Genomic DNA, 15,530 nt, shown 5'->3' with positions numbered 1-15,530 from the left:
TCGTCCATCGCAATATATGAACCCCCCCACCACACACACACACCCCTCATCTTCTGATGAGACGGCTACTAGGTGACTACGGGGCAGGAGTGTACGCAGCGTGGATACGCTGGACAAAGGGATGATTTATGTTACCAGGCGGAATGGAGTGGGACGGCGGCAAGAGATTTCATCACGCTACTCAGAACGACGTGCAACTTAAAACTTACGAGTTGTTTATTTCTGGAATTTTCCATTTAATATTTTTGGACTACGGTTGACTGTGGGTAAAAGAAACCATGCAAAGCCAAGCCACGGATCAAGGGGGGACCACTGTACGTTCGCTCACAATGTTGGGAGGAAGATCCGATCAGAGGCTCAGCGCCTGGGGACGGGGTCATAATCCGTGTGGGAAGCAGCCCGCCTCCTGGTATTGGCTGGACCTACTGACATATTCCAACCAGTGGACTACAGCAAGGAGTGACCGGATGGCACGTCTGAGATGAGGTGACAAAAAGCCTGGCTCCCATCTTACTCGCCAGCCCCGGCTGTCTGCCTTGCCTGCTCTGACGGGAGCCAGCTGCCAGGCCGGGAGCTGGCTGAGGGGAAGTCCACGTGGCAGGAACTGAGCGGGGAACTGGGTTCTGCCAAGAACGTCCTGAAAGCTCTCGGAAGTGTATCTCCCCCCAACAACGGTTGAGAGGACTGTCACCCTGGCCTGTGGGAGACCCTGAGCCAGAGGACCGGCTAAGCTGTGCTTTGCTTCATGATCCCCAGAAACGCTGAGGTAACGCGTTTGTTGTTTTAAGCCGGGAAGTGTCCGTGTGATTTGTTAGGCAGCAGCACAAATACAATCAGGGTGATACTGAGACTATTAAGCAACCAGCTCAGCACCAGCGTTGATCAGTTAGAGCAGATGCTGACAGCAGCAATGGAGCAGGGTTGTTTTTTTTTTTTTAATATATTTTATTGATTTTTTACAGAGAGGAAGGGAGAGGGATAGAGAACTAGAAACATCGATCAGCTGCCTCCTGCACACTCCCCGCTGGGGATGTGCCCGCAACCCAGGTACGTGCCCTTGACCGGAATCGAACCTGGGACCCTTCAGTCCGCAGGCCGACGCTCTATCCACTGAGCCAAACCGGTCAGGGCTGGAGCAGGGTCTTGCAGATCCCTGCTGAGCTACTCGCTAGAGCACGGGTTCAGGAAGGGGGTCAGGGGAGGGGAAGGGGAAGAGGTGGGGATCTATCCATGGAATACTCACACAGGGGTGTAAAAGTACCTGCTTGCAAGACTATTCACTGCAGCATTATTTATTTTTTATTTATTTTTTTGTGTTAATCCTCAGCCAAGGATATTTTCCCGTTGATTTTTAAGAGAGTGGAAGGGAGAGGGAAAGACAGTGAGAGAGAGAGAGAAACATCAATGTGAGAGAAACACATCGATTGGTTGCCTCCAGCCTGCAACCGAGGTACGTGCCCTTGGCTAGAATTGAGCCCGAGACCCTTCAGTCCACAGGCTGACACTCTATCCACTGAGCCAAACTAGGGCGGACTGCAGCATTATTTGTTGCAGCAAAAGATTGGAAACAATTGAAAAGCCTACACCCAGGGGACTGGCTCAGTTAAGGACATCCATGCCGTGGGCTGTCATGCAGCCATTGAACAGGATGAGAAACGTGCTGATGTGGGACGAGGGGCAGGATGTACTTTGTTCAGGAGAACATGGCATCATAGACCACCATTTGTGTTAAATGTATGTACACACACTATCGGAGGGCTTGTTGCTCCAGAAATAACCGGGTAGCCCTGGTTGCCTCAGAAAGGGAAACTGAGGGTGGGGGTAAGGGATGGGAGAGAACCCCGATTTTTCTGTCCCCTGGAGCCCCCTGTGATGTTCCTTCCATCACCTGGGTGGGGAGGCAATTACGGCTGCGTTCTGGGAAGACTCCTCAACCCCGACTTGGTGTCTGGAGCGTCTCTAAATTGGGGGGTATTGAGTGGAAGGGCTCCTGCTCATCTGCCCCTCAGTAACCAGAGCAGTGCCTCCTGCTGGAGCTTTTATGGGGAAAATGGTTCCTCTGCTTTAATGAAGAAGCGCTGGGACCTCGCGATGCCCCCTTTCTTCCCTCAGTTCCCACTCAACTCTCCACCGTCCACCTGCTCCCCGCCACCCCCACCCCCAGCCTGGGTCTGTCTGAGCTGAGGCCACCCCAGTGGAGGTCTCTGCTGGCTCCCTGGGGACTCACCTGGAACGTCTGGGGATGTGTTGAGCGTCATGAAGGCGTCTGACAGGCCGGCTTTGACGGGGTGCTGGGAGGAGCTGATTTCCAGGACAGACATGGGGATCTGCAGCAGGGAGAAGAGGCTCCATCTATCCCCAGACCCTCTGGGGCCAGCCCAGCTTCCCCTCGCAGCGCTTCCCCTCGGAGCACCAGCCCCACCTGCCTGCTTGGCGCCGCCTCCTGGAGGGTGTGAAGACCTCTTACACCCAAGGGGCCCCGTTCACATTTCAAGTCTCCCCCACACCACCTCCAGCACATTTCCTTGCTCTATGCTCCATCTTCGTGAATGGCACCTCACGCAGGCCTGGGAATCACCCCTGCCTTTCCCTTTTCTTCATTCCCCCGCTCTCCCATCTAATACATCTCTAAATCCTGTTAATTATCCAGCTAACTGGCTCTCAAATCTGTCTAGTTCTGTCAATTGTTCCCCCACCAGACTCCAAGTTGGCAACACCTCTTTCCTAACTCACCTCCCAGCATTCCCTCTGAGCCCCCAACAATCTGTTCTCCGCTCAGAAGCCAGAGTAACCTTTGTCAAGGGCAAATCGGGTGTTCCCTTGCCCTGTCTTGCCCCTCACTCGCTCCCCTCCAGCCATGCTGCCTTCTTTCAGTGCTTTGTCCCAGCCAGGATCGATCCTGAAACAGGACCTTTGCACATGCTTTTCTTCCTCCTGGAACACACTTCACGCTCCCCTTGGCTTCCTTAACTCCTGTGCCTCCTGCAGATGTTAACTCTTTTCCTTAGGGAGCCTCTCCCGGCCCCCATGAGAGAAAGAGCCCCATGACAGGCTCTCATGCACCAGGCACCTCGACTTAAAGCACTTGTTACAGGGGCAATTGTACATTTGTCTCTGCAATTGCTGTCCATTGTCTCAACAAGACTTACCCTCTACAAGGGCAGGGGTCACAACCATCTTATTAACTGCGTATCCCCAGCACCACGCCCTCTGCCAGGCACATTTCAGATTCCCTACAAGTACTTGCTGAATGGGGTGTGTGTGGGCGGCGGGGAAGCTCCCTGAGACCCAGGTATCTCTCACTCACCTCTTTGTAGCCAAATACAATGCGGCCGTCACGGTGCAGAGCCGCCTGGAAGGTGAAGCTGCCCCTGTCTTCCCGGCCTTGGAGGTAGACGTGGTCCCACTGAACAACAAAGACTGTCCCTGTGGAGAGCAGCAGAGACCTGGCTGGACGGGGGGTGGTGTGGGGAGAGGGCATTGCAGGGACAGTGGCCTACGTGGTCGGGCCCCGTAGGGACGATGCGGGCAGTTTGCAAATTTGACTAAAGGCAGGAGCTGGGCAACCCACCAACATCAGCCTGGCTTCCATGCTGGAGAGGAAGCAGAACACCCTCTTTCAGCCCCCAGACACCATGCTTGATCATCCCTTACCCCAAGCACGCCCCTTCCTGCCTGCCTGCCTATCCTGACCCTTGAGATAAAAAGGAGGAGAAATAGAAGGAATGCCTGTTCTGGGATGGGAGGGGGTGTGTGGGGGACAACGTGGTGAGAGAAAGAAACAATAGAGGTCCCTAGTATTTATTTCACCTCCACAAAGAGCCAGGCATTTTCATCTCGTTATCTCATCAGATCCTGCTAGGTAGCCAGCCGGCAGCCTGCTGCCACCGTATAGGCGAGGAAACAATACGGAAAGGTGGGTGGGTGGCTGCCTTGCTGTGTGACTGTGCCAAGTCCCTTGCCCTCTCTGGGCCTTGCATGCCCCCAATGGGGCTGGGCCAGGGGAGCCCTGGTGCACGGTGACTTAAACTCTGCAACCTGGCCTCACCATTGTCAAAGTAAGCAACCGTGGAGTTGTCAGAGTAGCCGGGGTTGAAGTTGGCCATCAGAGGGGCCACGTACTGAGTCGCTGTGAGCATCCGATGGGTCACGTCACCAGTGAAGATGAAGCCTGGGAGGGGAGGAGTGCGGAGGAGTCACCAGAGATGGCCCCGAGGGGGTGCTTCCTATGCTCCTCCCCCAAGGGCAGGAAGGAGCAGTGCGGGCAGGCAAGTCTTGAACCTCTGTCCTCTATGCCCAACGGGTGGGCTCAGGGTCAGGTGTGTATGAAGCAAAAGGGTCCCAGGCCAGAGAAGGTCCTCCCTGCCCCTCAGGTGGACACAAATTCCCACTCTCCCTTCCCCTGGGAACACACACAGGAATCAAAGATGGGCCCCTGCTCAGCGCGGTCTCCCTTCCCCTCTCAGGCACAGACTCAGAAGCACAGGGACCACAGGGACTGCCCACACTGGCTTGAGCTGGCCCAGAGGGACACACACACACGAACAAGTCAGCCGATGTGAAAGAGGTATTTGGACACAATCACTCACCTCCCTCCTAGAGTGGGCTCCCAAGAGAGCTAAATGGGGGTCCCTCTCCATTCCATCTCTACAACCTTATCTCCAATGTACCTCCCCAGGTAGGCCCCCAAGTTCCAGCTGAGAGCTCCAAATCCTCCCCCAGCCCTACTGGCACAGCCTTACCTCCGGTTGCTATGGTGATCTGCCGCAGAGGATGCCCGTAGAAAGGGAAATCAAAGGACAAGACCACTCTCTGCGGGGGATGGGAGAGAGTCAGCCTGGGCCAGGCTACAGGCCAGGGGGCTGGGCATCTACACGACCCCCATGCTTGTCTGGACAGGGTAGGGGGCAGGCTGCCAGACCACAGGTGGGCACCCCAACTCTGGTCAAACCACCCAGAAACCCCTGGAAGGCACCTCCCAGATCACAGACCGTAGGCCATGCCCACGGACCAGGTGGTGTGGGTTGGTCCCCAGCCGCCCAGCCCAGGGCAGCGCTGCCAGGAACCGGGCACTCACCGAGGCCTGCCGGTGGGTGTTGGAGAGGATTCTGTGGACCTTCACGTGGCTCCGGTTGGCCTCGGCCACGTCCACCCACAGCTCCCGGCTGCGAGGCTCGCTGGGGCCGTACAGACGGGACACGTAGTAGCTGTGGTTGTCCTCCTGTCACCACCCAAGACAGAGCCCACCGGAGGCATGAGGGGTCAGGCCTGCCAGGAACCACCCACCCTCTGCACCCCCCCACACTCAGACCTCTGGATACCAGAAATCCTGGCCCTCCCAGGAAGCTGGACCACTGGCCCAGATGGCTGACTTAGGCCTGTAGCCCCTGGACTTCCCTGGGCCCCCAAAAGCTTAGTACTTGGCCCCTAGCCATGACCATGCAGCTCTGGCCCCAGCCAGATCCACACCTGTTATACTCAGGCTCAGCCCTGCCATTCCCAGAGAGGCCAGGAGGCTTCTCCTGCGGCTTGAGTCCCCGTGAAGCACCCCAAGGCAGAGCTTGGCTCAAGGCACCAAAGAGAAACAGAGCAGCCCCAGACAGAGCCTTTTCTTCAGGGAGCCCCCAGACTGAGGGGGAGAGCCCCTGCTCTGGGAAGTAGTATATATAATTGATCTCAGAGGAAGGGAAATGGGGAGAGAGATAGAAACATCAATGATGAGAGAATCATTGATTGGCTGCCTCCTGCACGCCCCACACTGGGGATCAAGCCTGCAACCTGGGCATGTGCCCTGACCGGGAATCGAACCGTGGCCTCCTGGTTCCTAGGTTGATGCTCAACCACTGAGCCACGCCCATCAGGCTGGGGAGTAGCCTTTTTTTTTTAATATATTTTATTGATTTTTTTACAGAGAGGAAGGGAGAGGGCTAGAGAATTAGAAACATCGATGAGATAGAAACATTGATCAGCTGCCTCCTGCACATACTGGGTATATCCCCGCAACCAAGGTACATGCCCTTGACCAGAATCGAACCTGGGACCCTTGAGTCCATAGGCTGACGCTCTGTCCACTGAGCCAAACCAGTTAGAAGCTGCCAGTCTAAAGATGGAGGCAGGCCCTTGATCTTGGGGAGTTGCTAGAGTCTAGAGTACGGAGGGAGGAGGTGGGACTTATGCAAACAGAACACACAGACACAGACCCTCAAGCCGAGGGTGACACAGGGCCCATACTGCAGTCACTACAGGGCTGAGAAAGGGGGGAGAAGCAGAAAGAACCTCTACTCTGTGCCCAATGCAGACAGAATAAAGAACAAGCCGGAACACAGCCAGCAGCCGTGACTTCGGCAAGGCCTCCTGCATAGGAGTGGTCAGCGCCAGGATGGAAGAGGCCGGGGAAATGGTGGGCAGAGAGGGGGAAGAGCCAAGTGAGGGGGCGACGTCACAGCATTTCAGCAGGCGGGGGGGGGGGGGGCGGGGGCAGGCAGCCTTAGGAGAAACGGAGGCAGCGCGGGCAGGTTCACGTGGCAGCTGCCACGGAGATGGGGCTGCTGACCCGTGAGGCGCCCCGAGCGCCGTGGGTCATCAATCAGGCTGCCCAGCGGCAGCGGCAGCGGCTGCAGACACAGCAGAGCAGACCACATTCGCTCTGCCAGCTGCCAGCTGCCCAGCCAGCCCTTGCCCTGGGCCCAGCATGAGCAGAGACGGCATGCCTGCTCTCCCCATGCCCCAGCAGGGAGAGTCTGCTCTTTTGACAAGTGACACTCTGGGAATCTGGGGTCGGGCAGAGCCAGGGAAGAGGAGCAGAAGACATGTGTAGACGGGGCTGGGGAGGGTAGATTTCACACTACCATTGCCTGGTTGCACATCCATCAAATAAATTTAAAACCACATGGCTCTGCTCACAACCCACCGGGGCTCCCACTGCCCTCATGACAGAGCCCAAACCTCAGCCTGGCATGCAAGGTCTCATCAGTAGCCAGCTCCGCATTCTCCCTGGCTTCCCTTCTGTCTCCGTCTCTCCTCCCCTTGGGCATCCTTGTGCCCCCCCCCCCCCCCCCGGCTCCCACCAGACCAGGTCTGCAGTCCCAGGCCACCAGTGGTCACTCAGGCCTTTGCACATGCTGATCCTCCCACCTGAATGACCTTCCTTGCCTTCTCCTCCTGGTCGATTCCTGTTACTTTAAGGCTCAGCTTACACTTCACCTTTTTAAAATGTTTTTATTGATGTTGAGAGAGAGAGGAAGGGGATAGAGAGATAGAAACATCGATGAGAAGCATCAGCTATCAGCTGCCTTTTGCATGCCCCCTACTGGGATCGAGCCCCAAACCCGGGCATGTGCCATGACCGGGAATTGAACCAGCAACCTCTTGTTTGTTTTAAATATATTTGTATTGATTTCCGAGAGGAAGGGAGAGAGAGAGAGAAACATCAATGATGAGAGAGAATCGTTAATCGGCTGCCTCCTGCATGCCCCACACTGGGGCTCAAGCCCGCAACCTGGGCATGTGCCCTGACCGGGAGTTGAACCATGACCTGGTTCATAGGTTGATGCTCAACCACTGAGCCATGCCAGCTGGGCCCTTTTGCCCTTTTATAAGAGAAGGAGGAGGGAGCAGTGCCTGGCTTTGGGTTGAAATTTTGGAAATAAACCTGTCTCCCTAATGCCTGGGCATCTTTTCATGCTCTGTGGGTGAGGGGGAATGAGTGGCCGAGCAGAGCGAAGCAGCGTCGAGGGGCCAACTCCTGGGTGTGCTCTCCTCAGGTACACTGTGTCTCACAAAGACGCATGCTCCAGCCCCAACCCCGGTACCTGTGACTTTATTTGGAAATAGAGTTTCCGCAGGCCCCGATTCCCATGATGGATGTCCTTATAAGAGAAAGGAGAGGGAGATTTACAGAGTCACAGAGGCCACACAGGGAAGAAGGCCATGTGACAACAGAGGCAGAAATTGGCTTGTAACCTGCCTCACCCCAAAGAACACCAAGGGGTGCCAGGAACCACCAGAAGCTACGAGAGGCGAGGAAGGACTCTTCCCTGAACCCCGAGAGGGACCATGGCCTGGCTGGCGGCTTGACTCAGACTCCTGGCCTCCAAGACTGTGAGAAGACATTGCTGCTGTTGTCAGCCACCCAGGCTGTGCTCATTTGGAAACAAATACATTTGCCCACGGTGTGTTGCTGCGGCTCAAGCGGGGTAACCTCAAGTGGTCTCCCCCTTCCGTGTCACTGCCCTGTGGCTTCCCAGCTGCTCTCAGATTGAAGGCCACACTCCGCACCACGACTCACAGGGCCCGGTGGGGCGGGCCCCGGATGTTGCCTACCCGATCTCCATTCCCCCCTCCACTTCTTGATGAGCAGAACATCGATTCTGCAGCCAGCAGCAACGGAGCCAGGTAGAAACCTCATCCCCTGGGTGGGTTATGTGTGACACATGTGACATGGGACACGGGCTGGCTAATGAGATAAACTGAAGGTTCTAGCGGTGCCTTTTGAAAGAGGTCAAAGTCGACTGCTTGGCTCTCTTGCCTTTGCCCTTCTTATCCCGCCTGGAATGGAGGTACGATGGAGGGAGCTCCGGCAGCCATCCTGTGAGCATGAGGACAAGAGCCACAACCTAAGGATGGCGGCGTGAAGAGCTGGTTGGAACCTGGGCCCCGGAGGACATGTTGGAGGGATGCTCATTAGCCCTCAGTTACACACACACACACACACACACACACACACACACACACACACCACCTCCCTTCCCCCGGCTCTCTGCACGCCAGCCCTGCTCAGCTTCTCTCGGTTTCTGAGCTCACCCAGTGCTTGTCTGCCTCAGGACCCTGGGGTTTCCTGTGCCTCAAAACCTCTCTTCTTCCATTCAGAAGCCGCTGCCCCTTCCTGTCCCTCCGGCCTCAGCTTCACGGTCCTTGGCTCCCTGAAACCCCGGTTACACTCTCGTCACCCCCTGGGCTCCTCCCGCTCCATGAGCCGCACACTCCTGGTGATTTATTTGGCTGTTAGACTTATCTCCACACCTGCCTTTCCGATAAGTTGCCCACAGGTGAGGTCAGCCTTTATCTCTGGTGCTGAAGCCCAGAGTACCTGCTCAGTGGGAGGATTTGTCAATGAATGAATGACCATTCCGAGTTTCATAGTGTAGCGTGTCCAAGGCCTGGCCACCCTGTCTGATTGCCGCCGCCAAGGCCTGGCCACCCTGTCTGATTGCCGCCGCCATGGGTTCTGGGGGCGGCGCGGCATGGCGTCACCAAACAGGGCAGGACAGCAGCGAGCAGGGGCCAGGTGCTGTCGGCAGTGGAGGAGCCCATTGCACACAGCTGCCCGCGAGGAACCGGGCAGGCCTGTGCTTGACACGGCTGTTTGCAGGCGGGGAGAAGGGGCCCGTTTCCATCACCTGCTTCCCAGGACGCCCCGGGGGGAGCGTGCACTGAGCCTCACGTGGTGGAAATGAGGCCCTGACAGAAGCCACGCTCTGCAGCTGTGAAGCCCAAACATGCTGACGTGTGTCTCGCTGCCTCACCTAAGGGGCAAGCCGTGGGGTGACTGGGGACGCGGCTCATCAGCCCGTTGCCATAACTCCTCTATATCCCATGAAGGAAAATGCCCCACCCCCCCACCCCCAGCTGGTCCTGCTCCGCTGAGGAGCCGGGCTGGGTGCAGCTGGGGGTCCTCGGACAGAATCACCTCACTCTTAGAGTTCCCAACGACACACAGTGGCCGTTTCGCTGACAAAAGGTCTTTGTCTATGACTCAAGGAGAGTCGGAAACTAAAGAAGCTGTTGCCTCTACCTCCTAGACCCGTGGTCGGCAAACTGCTGCTCTTTGGCCCCTTGGGTGTGGCTCTTCCACAAAATACCACGGCCTGGGCGAGTCTATTTTGAAGAAGTGGCGTTAGAAGAAGTTTAAAAAATTTGGCTCTCAAAAGAAATTTCAATCGTTGTACTGTTGATATTTGGCTCTGTTGACTAATGAGTTTGCCGACCACTGGTCTAGACAGTTTCTCTCCGATGAGTCAGCAGGTCCCTGGGAGAGTGAGGGCCTCCGTGTAGACAGACCACGCGCAGGCCCAGTGGGTGAGGCCCAAGCTCTGCTTCAGGCCTCAAAGTGCCAATGCAGCGGGCCTATCAGGGGAGAACTGCCTCAGGGCACGGCCCCACGCAGAACCTGCCCCGCGTCCCACACAGGCCCCCGCACGCCACCGCTCCTGGCAGGGTGACTGATGGTCCCCAGGGCAGTGGCCAGAAGCTGTATCTGTCAGAGCCCTGGCCTGAGGATGCTCCGTGGGGATGGGGGAGGCCAAACTGCAGCCTAGAGAGGAAGGGACAGCTTGGAGCTGGGGTCACTCCTGGGCAGAGCCGAGAACCAAGTCCGAAGGGTTGGGGGGGTGGGTGCTGGGAGAACTGGAGGAGAGAGGAAGGCAGCCGGCGTTGGCAGAGCTGCGACACTTGCATTTCAGATGCATCACCGCATAAGTACTGACATTAGTCCCATTTTATAAATGGGGAAACTGAGGCCTACAGATCTATCTGCATCCATGTCAGCCTCAAAGACAGTGCCCTTTCCTCTGTCTACGTTTCTCAGGTCTTTAAGTCACTGCCCCACGGGAAGAAGACTTAGACCACCTGTCTGTCGTTGGTTAAAATGTGTCCCATCAGAGGGACCAGCATGGGCCCTTTAGGGAGCACAGAGCTCAGGGACCGTGGCACATTCTCCTCCTCACCCCTAACACCTGCCTAGCGCAGGGCCTGGCACCTGGGCATATTATAGACATCAGGCGTCTGCCTGCCGCGTGAGTTCAATCACGCAGATCCCACAGCTGATGGCGCCGCCGGTTGTGCGGGGAATGTGCGGCATGGCTCCAGCAAGGAGAGCTTCCTCCCCCACCCCGGACAGCAGGCGGCACCAGCACCTCCTGTGAAAGACCCGGCTGCCTCCTCTGGGAGCCCAAGTCCATAGAAAGCATATTCCCGTTGCTGGGACAACCTGCACACAGGAAGGCATTCCTCAAGCTTGTGGACAGAAAAAAAAAAAAAAAGGCCACATGTACCAGCTCAGGGGAGGCCTGCATGGCGGTCCTGCAAACTTAAAGACCTAAAGTCACCCCAAAGGATGGTCTGAAATTAAAACTTTAACTGAAAGCGGTTCTAGTGGGTAGTCATGGCCTCGGCCGGTATCTTCCCTGATGAGGTCAATTTTTACCTTAACTGAGCCTATTGCCTTTTGGCATCTAAGATAACATATCCCTGAAATGTCTGGGTAACTTGTAACTTCCCTCGTTCCGGATCCCTTGGGGCACAACCTAACGTGCCTGGGTGCCAGGACAGATGCCACAAATTCCTTCATTGTTACTGTTATCTTGTTAGTTATCTTGTTAGTTGTTAACTATCCTACATCCACCGAAGGATGTGTCTTATCGTTTTACTTTTTATCCCATCCCAGCGGCTTGCCCGCTTTGCTCTCTCCCGCCTCTCATCTACCCCCGAGGGGTTTCACGTAGCCCACCTCCTTCAACTGCAATGTGTAAAAATAGATGAAAAACACGCCGTTCTCTGGAGCATTATCCCAACCCCAATCCGTTGAGATACTGCTTCCCGGCAATTGTCGACAGTTGGCTCCAATAAACTCACAAAAATTCTCTGCAGGTTTGAATGTTTTTATGTTAACAAGCTCTTCCCTGGGAAGTGAAGCTAACATGGGGGATGCTTCGGGGTGAGGAAGACAGCCTGGCTCCCCGCAGCTTAAACGTGGAAGAAATGCCTTTGACCAAGTGGCTGGCCGCCCAGCAGGGCAGCACGCAGGGCACACGGGTGACTCTGATGTCAACAGGGTATTGTCCTAAGTGTAACGGCCGGTCCGTAGGAAAGAGAAGGACCTTACAGGCATCTGACTTCAATACCTATGTGCTGGGTACGTGAAAAGGGGACGAGATGTGAAGCGTTGGGGGGTGGGGGGGAAGACTAGAGAGACAGAGACGGCAGCCCTGGTTTCCAACAGCTTTTCAGGTCCCTGAGGTCAGGCTGTCCTTCCTCTCCTCCCTGGAGCCCAGAGTAGGTCCCTGCACCCTCAATGTAAACCTTTCTCCCGAGACGACTCAAGTGGGTCCTTGGAACCAAAAGGGCCCTAAGCAGAACAGTCTTGCTCATGGGGTGATCAGAGGAAGGACTTCCCGGGACTCCCCGATAGCCCTGCACCAGCACAGACAGTGCGAGTCCGAATGGGAAGAGGGAAGTGAGAAACCCCACATCTGAGAGAACTTTTCCCGGGCAACGCTGGCTGCCAAGGTTTTTTTGATTCTACAAAGTCAATCACTGCTAGCTTCTTCTTCTTCTTTTTATGGAAGTTTACTTAGAAAGCCACAGAGGTAGAAGTGAGCCATAGAAGATTTGGGTTCAGGAAACAAATTACAGAGGCAAAGAAAGGGGCCTTGGAGCTTAGGAGAGGAAATGACGGTGACTTGCCTGGGGGTGGGGGGAGGAGGCGAGGGGAAGTGAAGGTGAGGGCAGGCTCTTAGGAGTGAAAGCCCTGCTGGGTCCGCCACCCTAAGGGCTTTTAAGCGTGGACCCAATAGAATATTCATCAGCTCTCCAGGTGTGTCCTTTCTGGGTCCAGGTCCCCACTGATTGGTCAGCTCGGCTCCGGGACAGGGGTCATTAGTCAGTGCAGCTGGCCCTGAGGTCAGCCCGAGCTTCGCTTGTCTGGTCTCCCTGCTGGAGCTGAAGCACAGCTGAGGCCTAGATGTGTGATGAGGGCCAGAATCTCTTTGTCCTGGGGGCTTAATGCTTAAGGGAGTGTTGTGTTGTAAGGGCCCATATGGGAGTCACAGGAATCCACTCTTTGGCCCCCGTTCATCCTCCACATGACTGGCAACATGCCAGGGGAGCAAGGTCAGGGGAGGGTCCAAACTGAATAGCAAGCTGCCGGCTTCCTGAGTGACCACCCGGACAAGAGTCACGTGGTTTGGAACTCTCCAAACTTGGTGGCACTTCCCCTCTAGCACTGCAGGCCCCTGCTCATGCTGCCACTGACCTTACAGAGGGCCAGGGAGCACAAGCCAGACCACTTGGCAAGTCCACCAGAGGGAACCAGGCTTCCTCCAAACGCACGTGAGAAGCCCTGGTCAATAATCCCCCTTCGTCTAAGGAAGCAGCATGATGATGTGATTTCAAACATCTGGGGCCATGAAATCCTTTCTTCCAATTCATCTTCCATGGAAGCTCCATACATAAATCCCATCAGAGGGAGGCCACTCTGGGAGAAGGAAAGAGAAGGGCCTGGAGCTCCACTGGGAGACTTCCTTCTCCACGCCCTCAATCCACAGCAGCCCGGGAAGCACCTGTGGGAACCCTGAGGGTTCCGTGGAGTGCAGTTTGAAAACCACCGCTCTGGGATCCAGGGCAGGGGCTGTGGCATCAGACAGACCCAAGTTCAAACACTGGACCCACTGGAAAATAGTCTGTGCCACGCATGGCTCTCCACTCCTGAGTCTGCGCTGGCACTGCCCTTTCTCGCCGAGTCCATGAAAGGATTCCAGAAAACATGTCGATGGCGAGCCCTCAGCCCAGTGCCTGGCCCACGGTGGATGCCTGGTAAGTGGGAGCTGTGATGCTGATGTTGTGGGATCTTTCTAGGAAAAGGATTTGATTGTGGAGGCTGCCTCCTCAGAGCCATCCCCAGCTCCATCCTAAACGTCTGCTGTTACCATGTCGCCCTGTCTCAATTATTCATGCCGGAAGCCTGCCAACACTTCATTTCTGACAGCGGGGCAGCATTTACCTTGGCTGAGCTCAAGACGGTTCTGGACAGGAATTCCGGCTAAGCTGTCACCATCGGCCCATCACCTGCCTGCCAACTGGCAGGTGGAAATGCCAGGGCAGGCAACCAAGGGCATCCCGCAGGACCTGCTGGAGAGGCCGGGCCAGCCAGGCGTGTCAGCTCCAGGCAGCTGGGCTCAACCCAGGAGGTGCTGATGGGATTCGTGGGGCAGGGGCACCCCAGCCCCTGCCTCTACCGTTCCATGAGGCCTTAGCACACCGACAGGAATATTTTCTAGAGCCCTGCTCCTCGAAGTATGCCCCGGGGACCAGCAGGATCTGCACCACGGGTGGCTCGTTAGACATGCAGAATCCTGGGCCTAACCCCAAACTTGCTGGATCAAAACTGCATTTGAACTAGTTCCCCCAAGAGATTCTTTTGCACAATAAAGTTTGTAAGCACTGATCCGGAAGCACCCTCTGTTTAGGCTAATACGTCACTCATTTTTGCCCAGGAGGAGACAGTGGTGAAACGTTCAGACTCCGAAGACAGAAAGACCTCGGTTTTGTCCTGGCTCTGCCACTCGCTAGCTGTGCAACCTTGAGTAAGCTAAACATAGAATTACCAGATGACCCAGCAATTCCACTCCGAGGTATATACCCCCAAATAGTAGAAAACAGGTACGCAAACAAATACATGTACACGTGTCCATAGCAGCTCTAGTCACAACAGCCAATAGGTGGAAACAGCCCAAATGTCTATGAATAAATGAATGAATAAGCAAAATATGGTATATCCAAACAATGGAATATTATTCAGCCATAAAAGAGCCTCAAAAACATGCTAGGTGAAAGAAACCAGACACAAAGGTCCTATATCGTCTGATCTCTTTATATCTGAAACTTCTAGGTTAGGTAGATCCATAGAAACAGAACAGATTGGTCGTTGCCAGGGGCTTGAAGGGAGGGGAGGATGGGGAGCAACTGCTTTAAGGGTATAGTATTTCAATATTTCCTTGTAGGGTGATGAAATGTTTTGGAACTAGACAGAGGTGTGTTAAATACACTTCACTTTAAAATGGCTAATTTTGCCCAACTGGCATGGCTCAGAGGTTGAGCATTGACCTATGAACCAGGAGGCCACAGTTCAATTACCTGTTAGGGCTCATGCCTGAGTTGTGGGCTGGATCCCCCGTGGGGGGCATGCAGGAGACAGCCAATCAATGATTCTCTCTCATCATTGATGTTTCTGTCTCTCTCACCCTCTCCCTTCCTCTCTAAAATCAGTAAAAATATTTTTAAAAAATAAATGAAATGAAAACATTTTAAATGGGTACTTTTATGTTCTGTAACCCATACTTCCACAAGAAAGAGAGAGAAGAAGAAACAAGAAACCCAGGGAAAGAGAAAGAGTGAATAAGAGAGACCCCCCCTGGGAGATGGACCTCCTGGGACTGAGCACCGCAGAGGCGTTGCAGGGGGAGAGGAGACACAGCGACTGCGATGCCATCAAGTGCCTCGAAGTTTGCTTTTAGATCTCACCCCTGTGAGCGCACTATTTGCCACGCCATTTGGGAAAGTTGAAACCAGCCGGGGCTTGCACAAGACCACTGTGGCAGGTGCATTAGCTGCGGGGCCAGGTGTCCCAGGTCGTGCGCTAATGAGTGCCGGGGCCAAGGTCGGGGCAGGAGACTGCCAGGCTTTCCACAGGGCTGGGGACTGGACGTCTGGACTCCACCTCCCACCTCCCACCTCCCACCTCCCACCTCCCACCT

The 15,530-nt window shown here is 55.3% G+C and overlaps 1 protein-coding gene across 1 annotated transcript in view; it reads right to left on the bottom strand.

The window, feature by feature from the left end:
- The window catches only part of PLXDC1 (plexin domain containing 1), a 55,242-nt gene that overhangs the window by 24,231 nt on the left and 15,481 nt on the right, over positions 1 to 15,530 (bottom strand). The window contains exons 3-7 of the mRNA XM_080680035.1: positions 5,078 to 5,221; positions 4,743 to 4,812; positions 4,049 to 4,171; positions 3,308 to 3,426; positions 2,228 to 2,327 (exon numbers count right to left, since the gene is read on the bottom strand). Coding sequence (XP_080536161.1) covers positions 2,228 to 2,327; positions 3,308 to 3,426; positions 4,049 to 4,171; positions 4,743 to 4,812; positions 5,078 to 5,221 — 556 coding nt within the window. The remainder of the gene's footprint in view (positions 1 to 2,227; positions 2,328 to 3,307; positions 3,427 to 4,048; positions 4,172 to 4,742; positions 4,813 to 5,077; positions 5,222 to 15,530) is intronic.

The sequence above is a fragment of the Plecotus auritus genome (genome assembly GCF_963455305.1).
Source record: "Plecotus auritus genome assembly, chromosome: 7".
Taxonomy (NCBI): domain Eukaryota; kingdom Metazoa; phylum Chordata; class Mammalia; order Chiroptera; family Vespertilionidae; genus Plecotus; species Plecotus auritus.
This window is presented reverse-complemented; position numbering and strand designations above follow the sequence as displayed.